The following is a 12,074-nucleotide window of genomic DNA, read 5'->3' on the forward strand; positions in this document are numbered from 1 at the left end:
CCTTCCATACTTATCACCTGTCACTTTCTCCAGGTGACATCACGGGCTCCTTCTCCACAGTCTCCAAATACCCACTATCTTCAAATGATAACAGTAGTGACAGCTCCCCTGACTGAGCACCCCCAGGCCTCCTAGGCTCCGGGCAGAGCTTGGAAAGGACAGAAATAAAACAGACCCTGGCCCTACTCTCAGTGGGGAGAGGGGCTGAAAACAGATAGTGACGGTCCCTGTGACAGTGTGGTAACTATGGGAGCCTGGAGGAGAGGCCCCCAAGCTGCCTGGGGTTCAGGGTGGAGGTATGTGGGGCAGAGTGGAGAGCACAAACCGAGCACAGAGGCTAGAGAAAACAGGCATGTCTGGGAACTGCAGGTCAACTGGTTTGCCTGGAATGGGTGAGGTAAGGGAGACAGGGCAGGAAGTGAGGTAGACAAAGTCAGGAAAGCCAGCCCACAGCAGCCTTGTGAGCATGTCAACGAGTGTGAGTTTTCTCCTAAGGGAGATGGGGAGCCATGGAAGGCTTTTGAGCAGGGGAGTGGCACACTCCAATGGCCACGTCTGTGTGAAGGGTTGTGGCAAGTTGGAGGCAGGGTGACCAGTGAGCAGACATGAGTGGGCCTGGGCCTCAGTTATTCAGGGCAGGGAGTAACAGTTTGTAGGTCATCAACCTAAATAAAGATGTTCCAATCCAGCCTCTCTCTCTGCCCCCCTGTGGTCCTGCTCACCCCTGCCTCCCAGCGGGAGAGGAGTCAGGTTTCCTCAGCTTTGCCAAGGGAGACCTCATCATCCTGGACCATGACACGGGAGAGCAGGTCATGAACTCAGGCTGGGCCAACGGCATAAACGAGAGGACCAAGCAGCGTGGGGACTTCCCCACTGACTGCGTATATGTCATGCCCACTGTCACCTTGCCGCCGCGGGAGATTGTGGTATGTGGCTTGGGGACGGCAGATGGAGGGGAGTCTCCTCTGGGCCTTTCTTTGTCTTCTTCCCATATCTGTAAAATGGAGTGAGGGATTATACTGGATTAGTGGTCTCCAGGTTCTGTGGAGATGATCTGGGGGTCTTCTGGGACCACAAACTTAAAGTCGGGGAAGCTGTCAAACCTGTGCTGGGTGGAGAGTGGCCGAGGAACTGCCCAGGGCGAGGGATGGAAGGAGAGTGGGGGAGGGAGGCATCACCTTGCACCCTCTGAAAAGGCAGTGAGGGCCGAGCTGGGAAGGGAGGCTCTGGTTGTTCTGGATCACAGCACTGGAGACTCAGAGCCCAGCTTTCCAGGCAGCTCCTGAGCCAGGCGCTGTTGACTGGGTGGTTCTCATGCCACATCCCCCTCCTCCATCTGGCCTTCTCACTGACCCAACCTGGTTCAGACTCGGGGGACTGCAGAAAGGACCCCGAGTGCAGCAGATGGAGGCAGCAGTAACCTCAGAGATGGCAAAGAACAAAAGGGGTCCCAGGGTCAGAATGGGGTGAGGGTCAACCCCATGGTGACCGACTTCCCCAGCCCCAGTCCAGAAGGCTCTGGGCTTTACCATGTTGGCTCCAGGGGTCCCAGGTGAAGAGCTGACCTCAGACCCTTGTCTCTCGGTGTCTAGGCCCTGGTCACCATGACCCCCGACCAGAGACAGGACGTCATTCGGCTCTTGCAGCTGCGAACAGCAGAGCCCGAGGTGCGCGCCAAGCCCTACACGCTGGAGGAATTTTCCTACGACTATTTCAGGTGATGGGGAAAGGGTAGGTGGGCCAGGACAGTGAGCCACAGGCTTTTGCTACTCTAGTCCGCGTGGTGGGGTTGCCTCCTGCCGCTGCTGTGTGTGTGAGCAGGGCCTGGGTCGGAGGGAACAGGAGGGCAGCTTTTGTCTGTCGAGATGTGCTGTCTTGTGCTGTGCCATTTTATCCTTCCTTCATTTGACAGCATGACTGTGGTCACCCCAGGTGGGGTCCTGGGCACTCATGACTCATGCCTGTGCCTGTCTCACCGACTCACAGTCCCGGTGGGGAGATAGGCACAAAACTGGGCAGCTGTGATTCTGTATGCCCAGCATTGTGATGGGGGTAGTGACAGAGAAGAGGCTTCCTGGAGGAGGTGGCATCTGAGCCGAGCTGTGCAGGGGGTGACCTGTGTGGAGGAATGCCGCAGGCAGCACATGCCAAGGCCAGAGCAGAGAAGGCCGAGAGGAGCAATGGGGAGAAGGCCATGGGGGTGGGCAGGGCTGGCTTTCTAGCTGAGAAAGTAAGGTCCAGGGAGGGCTGGTTGACTCATCCCAGGTTGCCCTTATAGCAGGGAAGAGCAGGGCCTTCCGCCTCCATGCACAGGTTGGGTAGGGGTGGGTCTCACAACCTGGGGTCAATGCTGGCTGTGCCATGTCAGGCCCCCACCCAAGCACACGCTGAGCCGGGTCATGGTGTCCAAGGCCCGTGGCAAGGACCGGCTGTGGAGCCACACACGGGAGCCGCTCAAGCAAGCACTGCTCAAGAAGATCCTGGGCAGCGAGGAGCTCTCACAGGAGGCCTGCATGGCCTTCATTGATATCCATACCTGCAGGGGTGGGTGCCATGGAAGGGCAGGGCAAGGGCCACAAGGAGGGGGACCCCAGGGCAGGGGGGGCACCAGGCCCCTGCCTCCAGGGTTTTCATCCAGATACCTACCTCCTTCTGAAGGGCCCAGGTGGGTCCTGGGCAGGGTGGAGGGATTCGGGTGGAGTGGCTTCATCTATGCCTGGCACCCTACAGTGCACGAGGGGTGCCTCATCCATTGTCTCCTCTGACCCTGTCATTTGGTTCAAGATGAGTATTGTGTCATGTGCTAGGCCAGGCATGGAGACACAGCTGTGACCAGACCCAGTCCCTGGCCTTCATGGTGCTTATAGCTAAAAGGGGCCATGATGGGGCCAGGCAGCACAGTGAACTGATGTCGCCTTGGAGAGGAGGGCAGGTGGCTTTCCTGGATGAAGAGATGTCTAGGCTGAGACCTGAAGACTGAGTAGGCCCCAGTCAGCCAAAGGAGAGATAGGTGGGGAGTGTTCCAGACAGAATGAGCTTGTCCAAAGGCCCTGAATCACAACATGATTTAGCACAAGTGGAGGGCAGAGGTCTAGAAGGGAGTCTGAAGACATGGGCAGACTAATAAAGCATTCCCAAGCCCTGTTAAGAAGCATGGACTGTATCCCAAGGCCATGAGAAGCCCACTAAGCGGGGGGGGGGGGGGGGGGGGGGCGACAAAGATTTGTGATTTGTAAAGTCCATCTGGGTTGGTGTGAGGACTTTGGATGGGGTGTTGGGGGCTGAGGTAGTGAGGGGAGGAGGTGGCCAGAGGAGTTGAGGAAAGGGTGGGCAGTTGGCATGGAAAGCAGGGTGGGTGGGTCATGCCCATTTCCTGAGTGGGTAGCCTGAGGCCCAGGGCCACACAGTTGGGTGGGGGCAGACCCCATTAGAGAGTGTAGCCTCCTGGGACATTGCTCCCCCCATCAGCCACAAGCCCTTCCTTGACGGCTCCCCACCCATGCTCAAGTACATGGGCGACTACCCATCCAAGAGGACGCGCTCTGTCAATGAGCTCACCGACCAGATCTTTGAGGGTGCCCTAAAGGCCGAGGCCCTCAAGGATGAGGTATACGTGCAGATCCTGAAGCAGCTGACCGACAACCATATCAGGTGAGGGGATGATGGTAGGTGGGTGCAGGATGGCCTCCCCCCAGTGAGGGGGGAGTCACAGCTGATGGGAATCTTAAAGGTCCTCTACCCATTGTGACAGGGAGCTCCCTCCCTCCCTCCCTCCCAAGGCAGCATCTGGCCCTGCCTGGCAGCCGTCCTTCCGCATTCAGGCTCCCTCACGTCTTACCTCTGCCGCAAGGTCCAAGGAAGTCTGGTCAAGTACCAAGAGGTGGATGCACCCTCTGAATCTGTCCTTCTCCAAGTCTGACAGCACCGGTTCCTCCTAAATTTGCTCCACTCACTGCCCGAACCTCCTCCGGGTACCCCTCCCAGCCCAGACTCCATTCTGGAGGTTGTGCTCATGAGCAAATGTCCCCAGCCTGGCTCGGGCTGCGCTGGCTGTCAGTTGGAAGCTCTGGCTGAAAATTCTGGGCTGAAGGTGTTGGGTCCCAGAGGGTGCCACCTTGTCCCTGCTGGGTCAGACCACGGCAGGAATGGGAAGTCAGGGACATGCTAAGTCTCAGAGCCTGAGGGAAGCCCCACCATCTCCCCTTACACCCAGACTGCCAATTATGTCCCCAGGTTTGTCATCTTCTGTGCCTCTTGCAAAATCCACCCTCGAACCATACTCAGATCTTCTCACACTGCCAAACCTTTATACATGCTGTGCTCACAGCCAGCATTTATGGCCTTTTTTGCATATCAGAATTTGCGTCAGCCTTCAAAACCTAGCTCAAATGCCACCTCCTCCTAGAAGCCCTCTGTGCTTCTCTCCCGTCAGGCCCAGGGAGCTCAGAGTGCCCAATGAAGCCTAGGGGTTGTGCTAACTCAGTGCTAGTTAAAGAACAGGAGTTAGAGTTTTTGCCAGAATACAGATCACACACGGCTTCCTTCCTTCATAGGAAAGTCTTGCTAAGAAGAAAAAAAATCTCAGCTGAACCAAGAGTGCTTGGTGACATCACTGATGTTCATTCTGGCATGAATGAGCACCTTACCTTCATGCGGCCGGTAACTGCGTGGCCCAGTGTGGGTTGGCCAACCACACTTTGTGTAGCACTAACTGGATCTGGCCACCAGGGAGGTGGGTCTGCGTTGGTCCCCAGAAGAGAGGCATGGGGGTCAAGACAGACACGTGCCGCCACAGTGAGGCGCCAAGGATGCTCGGACCCACAAGTGGCCTGCAGAACCCCCGCTGGACACCCCACCTCTTCCCGCAGGTATAGCGAGGAGCGTGGCTGGGAGCTGCTCTGGCTGTGCACGGGCCTCTTCCCACCCAGCAACATCCTGCTGCCCCACGTGCAGCGCTTCCTGCAGTCCCGTAAGCACTGTCCGCTCGCCATCGACTGCCTGCAGCGGCTCCAGAAAGCCCTGAGGTACAGTGGCCCACTGAGAGCAGAGGCGGTGGGCAACGAGCCTGTGGCAGGTGCTGGAATGGGCTCTCCGCCCCAGTGGGCTTGTGGGTGTCCCTGGCGGATGAGGGCATGGCCACACAACACGTGGGACCTGTCCCTGGGGTACCACAGCTGCCAGTCGGACAAAGCCTGCAGCGTGATGCCCATTCTGGACGCAATCGTGTCTGGCTGCTCAGAAGGGCTGGTGCATACCTTCCAGTGTGTTGGGGACGTCTGGGCCATACTCCATACTCTGCACAGCCCGTGTGCGTCCTTCACGTCCCGTGGTCCCCTCCACAGCCCTATTTGGCCGACGCTGTTCTCTCATTCTACAGTTGAGGGGTTGGAGGCTCGTGGAGATTAAGTGACTGTCACCTGGCAGGGAGTGGCGGACAAGGGATTAGAACTGGGGTCTGTCTCCAAAGTTCCCTCTGCTCCCTGCTCCCCATGGCCCCATGAACCCACTGGCTCCTGACTGCCCCTCCACCCCTCTCCTGGCTTTCAGAAATGGGTCCCGGAAGTACCCCCCACACCTGGTGGAGGTGGAGGCCATCCAGCACAAAACCACCCAGATTTTCCACAAGGTCTACTTTCCTGATGACACCGATGAGGTGAGGGCTGCTGGCTTCTTGGTGAAGGACCAGATTCCCCGAGGACACAGGGAACAGCCCTGATGCCTCTCCCCTGCCATCCCCACATTTGCTCCTCAGTGCTCAGGGCTCAGTCGAGAGGCTACAGACTCCTTGGGTTCCCGATCTGACCTTCTGTTGTCTCCAAGAGCTTCCTTGAGATCATTCTTCCCTCTCTCTGAGGTGGCTCTGCCTCAGAGAAAAGTGCTCTCTTTCTGAGCTGAGCTCTATGCTGGTGCCACCTCCCTGATGTCAGCTCTGTTCCTGGTCACAGGCCTGCCTGCCCAGGCCTCTCCTATTGTCCCCGAGCCCACTTTCCTGCAGGCCCCTTCCTTCCTCCTCACTTGTCCTGATTGTGGGTCTCCTGGTCCAATGGTCCTGTTAGCCTTCCCATCATGCCCATTAGGTCAGGCTGCCTCCTGACCTCCACTCTTTGCCCCATCTCAGCATCTCATTCAGATAAATGAATCCAGCACCAAAACTTTTAGTTTGAAAAGCAGTTTTAGAACTTGTCTAGAGACTAGAGACTCAGAAATGTCATGATAGGATTTCAGTGACAAGGACAAGAAACTAACAGATCCTTTCCTGTCCCTCCAGTGGAAGGTTATATGAAGCAGTCCCTCCCCCACCCCGCACCTACCCCTACCCCGGGCTGCTTCCCCTCTTTTTCCCTCCCCCTTCTGGAATTTGCTTTCTTCTTCCTCCGGCCTCTCTCCTCCCAAACACCCCGCCTATCTTTGCTCCCTTGGCCTCGTGTCACCCATGCTTGTACAGCCAGGCCCACAACCCTGGAAGCAGAGGCTGAGTGTGCTTGGATTGGGGAGGACACAATCTGGGAAGATCCAGACAGGAGCTGCTTTTTCCTTTTCTTAAATGCTGTGCCCAGCTCTAGACCCATGGGGAAACACCTCAGATGGAGGGTGCCCTGCATGGGTGGGAGTCTAGTTGCAGGCACAGATAGAGGGGCACAGGAAGCCCCAGTCGCAGCCGCCTGCCCCTCACTTCCCAGGCCTTTGAGGTGGAGTCCAGCACTAAGGCTAAAGACTTCTGCCAGAACATCGCAGCCCGGCTGCTCCTCAAGTCCTCAGAAGGATTCAGCCTCTTTGTCAAAATTGCAGACAAGGTGGGTGATGGGTCATTGGCTTCCTATTGGATTGCTGTTGGTCTGTCTGTTGGAACATTTGCTGGGACTGTAGGAGCTCATGGGGCAGTGGGGAGGGGAAAGAGGGGAAGAGAGAGGTGTGCTTGCATGTGGCATCTGATTGTGTCCCTCTCCTTCTTATATCCCTGCAACGGTCCCCGTACTTGTAGCAGCTTCCCCTAAATGTCTCTCCTCTGAGGCATTGCAGAGCATGACCTCAAACCTCTTGGGAGCCATGTGGCACTTTATATTCTGGACCACACAAGGCTCATCGCCCTGCCACAACACACAAGTACTTTCCAGATTTGACTTGACCGGTCCCTCAGCTGCCTTGCCAAGGCCAATTAGCCCTGAAATAACCCCTGAAGGGGGTGTGATTATCCCCACGTAATAGATCACAAAACATGGACTCAGAAAATTTAAGTAACTTATTCAAAGCCACACAGCAAGGACTCAGATCCCAGTAGGTCTGACTCCAAAGCACAGGCCCCTGCCACCATTCCACCTTGCTCTTCCTCACTTCTGTGTTCTTGAAGGTCAAGGGCCCAGCTTTAAAGCCTCTTCCTGTGGGAAGGCTTCCTTGACCATGTCAGGTAGATCAGGTGCTCACTCAGTTCCTTGTGCATCCACGTCTGCCTCCTCATTTCACAACTGTCCCTGTGCCAGACACTGGGGACCCACAGGTGATCTCAGTAAGGTCCTCGACCCAGAGGAGCTTGGAGCCTGTGGGAAGAGCAGGTCACAGATACCGGAGACTGTCCAAGGCAGGGACTGGGCCTCATTCTTGGCCTTCTCATCAGGGCTTAGTCTTTGCTGAACAACTGGAATGACTGTCACTCTGGGTGGGAAGTAGGCTTTGTTCTGGAGACTCAACAGGCATAGTCAGGGCAGAGTGGGACACCTCTTCGGGCTGCAACAAAGGGCCAAAAGGAAGGCACTGGGTGGGAAAGTCAGAAAAATCAGTATTGGTGGAACTAAAATGAATGGATTGGAACGGCCATGTCCCTAGGTCATCAGCGTCCCCGAGAATGACTTCTTCTTCGACTTTGTTCGACACCTGACAGACTGGATAAAGAAAGCACGACCTGTCAAGGATGGTAATGTGAGGCTGGGCCCTGAGATCATCTGAGGCCCAGAGCAGAGCAGGTGCTGGCACAGGGCCACACCTCGAGGTCCACCTGGGTGGGACCCGAGCTAGGGCCTGCTCCGGGGCTGGTGCTGGGCATGGGTGATCTTCTGTGCTGGGATGTTCTGGGTGACTGACTGCCCTCTGCCACAGGAATCGTGCCCTCGCTCACCTACCAGGTGTTCTTCATGAAGAAGCTGTGGACCACCACGGTGCCCGGGAAGGACCCGATGGCCGATTCCATCTTCCACTATTACCAGGTGAGCTGCCTGCCCCTCTCTGCTGTGCTGCCTCCATGTGCTGCTGGCCTTGCTGTATTTCAGGAAAGCAGAACGCTGCTGTCCTTGCCAGGAGGGGGGCCTCAAATAGTAAGGCCTCTAAGAGATTCCTGCTGGGATCCTGGGGAGTAGCTCAAAGGCAGACCCTTCTCTTTCCTCAGTGCCTTGTACTTTCTTTGGAGACTTTAATCCCCACCCATTCAGGCCCTTCCCTTGGTGAGGGGCTGTCCTCTGAATCAGAGATCCTACAGCTACACCTGTGTGTATCTAGGGCATCTGTGTGAATGTGTAAACACTTTCTAGCACAAGCATGTGCCTGCGGGAAGCCAGGAGGGAGGCCCCCATGTTGAACCTCTATTTGTTGCCTGATGCTTTTCACTCATTCTGCCCTCCCAGCAAACCCCAACAAGTAGGCATGTTGTTCCCATTTTATAGAGGGAGAAACTGAGACCCAGAGAGATCAAGTGATATAATTAGGGCTACAGGGTGGATAGAATCTGGGTTTGAATCCATGTCTTCACAACTGCAGACTCGGCGATCTTTTCTGGGCCAGTCCTGTTTATCATTCTGTAGGGGAGACAGACCAGGATGCTGGGAAGGTTGCAGGAGGCAGGGACGGTGGCTGCCGTGGTAGAGAGAACCCTGGCCTGGGAGTTGCCAGGGCTCATTCACCGGTGAGATCTGCCCCTCCCCCATGGTGCCCTTTTAGTGAATGGCAACATGAACATCAGCTACCATTTCCCCCAAGGCAGAAACCCAAGTCAGCCTTGACACCTCCCTCTCCCTCATTTTTCATGTCCTAAATCATTCACCTGATGACTTCACCTCCCAAACTCTCCAAAATCCATCCACATGTCTCCATTACCACCAGTACCAACTCAGGTCAGCCCATCATCTCTCATCTGAATGAAGCTGGTAACCTTTGCCCTGAGCTTCCCTGTCCATTTTTGTCCCCTTTGAATCCATTCTTCCTACGGGGGTCATCATGCTTTCGGGATCCTCTCAGTGGCTTCCCTCAAAGTAGAACGCCAAATCCTGACTCTGGCCCTGCATGGGGGTGCCACTAGCTACTTCTGCTGCCTTGTCTTATATCCAGCACCCCTGTGTTCACTTCACTCCAGCTACGTTTTTTCAAATTCTCAGGTATGCCTGGGGGCCTTTGTAACATTTTCTTTCCTGGGAAGCTTTTCCCTAGGTTCTTTCCTTCACCTACTGAGCTTTTAGATGTTATTTCAATCATCATAAGGGAAATCTTCCCTGTTCCTAAAACTAGATCAGGTCAACTAGTTATATGCTGTCATAGCACTGAGAACAATTCCTTCAAAGATTGTAATTATACATCAATTTGGGGTGATGGATGTCTGTTCTTGCCTTGACTACAAGTTCCTTGCGTGTAGGGAAGTAGATGTTGTTGCTTAAAGGGCCTGGCTCATAGCAGATGATCAATGCATATTTGTTGGCTTGATGGATGGGTAAATAGGCGGTGACTCAGTGAATGAATGGGTAGAAGGATGGATGGTGAATGAACTTGTGGGTGGATAGATGGACAAATGAAAAAATGGATATGGGTAGGTAGAACCATATGGGTGGACAGATGGATGGGTGTGGATGGATAGATAGGTGGGCAAGTAGATGAAAAAGTGGATGGAAAATAATTGACTCCGGTTTCTAATCTGCAGTGTGTCCTCAGGCCAGCCTCAGTTTTCCTACGTTTCAACGAGTGGGTAAGACAGTTGTAAGGTTATGGGCAGTGTTGGCCATTTGGAAGCTTCATCTTTGCTTTTGGTCCACTCCTCATCCTCAATTACTAGAAGTTCAAAGTGGGGAAGAGGCTGGTGCTGCTGATGAAACTAGCGGGTCTCAAGGGAATTGAATGGGAAGAGGCCAGCCAGAGAGGCTTTTCCCAAGGAAGGACAGGCTCAGAAGGTTAGGGGTGTGGAACAGTCTCAGGTTCACCAGATGGTCACTCTGAGTTTCTTCATCTTTGAAATGTGGCTGCTCACCCCACTGGACCGTTATGAGGGAAAATGAAATAATAATATTCATACATGGCTCTGCTTTCCAACTGTAAAGTGCTGGATCTGTGCAGGCATGGTTGCTATTTCTGTGTACTGTGCTATCTCCCCTTGGGGCACAGTGTCAGCTGAGGCTGGAGGAGAAGGTAGGCCCAATGTGGGGTAAGGCAATAGACCCAGCCTGAGGGTGGCAGGAAGGAGCCCACTTCCTCCTCCTCCCTCCACGCCTGAGACCTGCTCTGTCTCTGGCAGGAGTTGCCCAAGTATCTCCGAGGCTATCACAAGTGCACACGAGAGGAGGTGCTGCAGCTGGGGGCGCTGATCTACAGGGTCAAATTTGAAGAGGACAAGTCCTACTTCCCCAGTATCCCCAAGCTGCTACGGGAGCTGGTGCCCCAGGACCTCATCCGGCAGGTTTCCCCGGATGACTGGAAGCGGGTGAGTATAAAGGCGGCAGCAGGACTAGGGGTCTCTGGGCGCCCCACGGGTCAGGCGGCAGGTGCTGGCCAGCAGCCCAGGGAAGTATCTCTTGTTGTCCCTGTGTGTGATAAGGTCACCCTCTCATTTTCGCTTCCTTTCGCTTTAGTATCCAGTTCTCCAGGCAAAGGACTCACCTAGCTGCTTGGTAGTAATTTGCCCTATTCTGGTTGCCATGGTGACCTGATTTCACTTGATACTCTTTGGTCTGCTTACTTAGGGGAGGGGAGGGGAGAGAAGGGAAATAAGGATTCCATTAACTGGGACGACGGAGGCCCCTGCTGGCCCCCAGGGCCCCCATCCTGTGCCTGGCCCTCCAAGGCCCATGACCGCTAACAGTGCAGGTGAGGTAGGAGCGGCAGGGGAGAGGCCTCTGATCCCCCCTCTCCCTACAGTCCATCGTTGCCTACTTCAACAAGCATGCAGGGAAGTCCAAGGAGGAGGCCAAGCTAGCCTTTCTAAAGCTCATCTTCAAGTGGCCCACCTTTGGTTCAGCCTTCTTCGAGGTGAAGGTACGTTATGGGTGGCTTCTCAGGAGGAAGGGAGGAAGGGACTAAGGAGTGGGGATGAGAAGGCACAGAAACGCATCCCCAGGACTGTGGGAAACAGCGATGGCCTCTGCCACCTGCCCTGGCAAGGAAAGGACGGAAGCACCCTCAGCTTTGTACCACCTCGGTATCTCAGCCCTGGGACATGAGGGACAACTAGCAGCTCAGCCTGGCAGGGGAGGCAGATGTGTAAACCAGCCACAGTAATGGAGAACGATCTGTGCTGTGACAACGGGGAGCCCTTATCAAGGTGACTGAGAAGGCTGAGGCGGCTTCCTGGAGGAGGGCACACCTGAACTTCCAGGAAGACCCTGGGGAGAGTGTTCCTGGCAGAGGGCCTAGCATGAGCAAAGAGCCAGTGGTGTACAGGAAGTGCAAGTGGCTGAGTATGGATGGGCGCAGGGTATGAGAATGAGCAGATTGTGGTGAGGCAGGCTGGCAAGCCGGCGAGGGGGTTGGGTTTCCTCCTGAAGGTGGTGGCCAGCCCTGGAAGGTTCTGCATAGGGATGATGGGCAGAAGTCCACTCTAACTGGGGGGCGAGGGTGGGCCTGAGGGGCACCACCGGAGGCAGGAGAATGGTAAACAGGCTCGTGTGAGAACTGGGGGTAGGTCAGGCTGGAGAGGAGGGGATGGCCTTGTTACGTACCTCGGACGGGAGGCCTTTTGAGAAGTCTGGCTGTACAAGGAAGAGAGGGAGGCAGAGAGGTAAGCTGGAGGCAGGAGTTAGAGTTCAAAGAGGGTTTTTAAAGAGGGCAGACATTTGGGCTGAGAGAAGAGATGGCCCAGACTCCTAGAGAAGCAGGAGAGAAGGGATGAA

General features: G+C 55.3%; 2 protein-coding genes across 6 annotated transcripts in view; one reads left to right on the top strand and one right to left on the bottom strand.

The window, feature by feature from the left end:
* MYO7A (myosin VIIA) overlaps positions 1-12,074 on the top strand; it is an 87,724-nt gene that overhangs the window by 73,126 nt on the left and 2,524 nt on the right. For 4 of the 5 annotated variants that reach the window (XM_040489445.1, XM_040489442.1, XM_040489443.1 and 1 more), the window contains 11 exons: positions 736-926; positions 1,593-1,717; positions 2,369-2,526; positions 3,498-3,651; positions 4,869-5,024; positions 5,548-5,653; positions 6,681-6,794; positions 7,822-7,909; positions 8,092-8,198; positions 10,484-10,669; positions 11,104-11,220. In XM_040489445.1, coding sequence (XP_040345379.1) covers positions 736-926; positions 1,593-1,717; positions 2,369-2,526; positions 3,498-3,651; positions 4,869-5,024; positions 5,548-5,653; positions 6,681-6,794; positions 7,822-7,909; positions 8,092-8,198; positions 10,484-10,669; positions 11,104-11,220 — 1,502 coding nt within the window. Of the gene's footprint in view, positions 1-735; positions 927-1,592; positions 1,718-2,368; positions 2,527-3,497; positions 3,652-4,868; positions 5,025-5,547; positions 5,654-6,680; positions 6,795-7,821; positions 7,910-8,091; positions 8,199-10,483; positions 10,670-11,103; positions 11,221-12,074 lie in introns of those variants that run through there. The other variant, XR_005794696.1, reaches the window with a different exon arrangement.
* Positions 5,394-12,074, bottom strand: part of GDPD4 (glycerophosphodiester phosphodiesterase domain containing 4) — a 198,733-nt gene continuing 192,052 nt past the window's right edge. The window contains exon 19 of the mRNA XM_040489449.1: positions 5,394-5,417. The gene's annotated coding sequence lies outside the window, so the exon portion shown is untranslated. The remainder of the gene's footprint in view (positions 5,418-12,074) is intronic.

This window comes from Herpailurus yagouaroundi, unplaced genomic scaffold, assembly GCF_014898765.1.
Source record: "Herpailurus yagouaroundi ecotype Mexico unplaced genomic scaffold, PumYag 180, whole genome shotgun sequence".
NCBI lineage: Eukaryota > Metazoa > Chordata > Mammalia > Carnivora > Felidae > Herpailurus > Herpailurus yagouaroundi.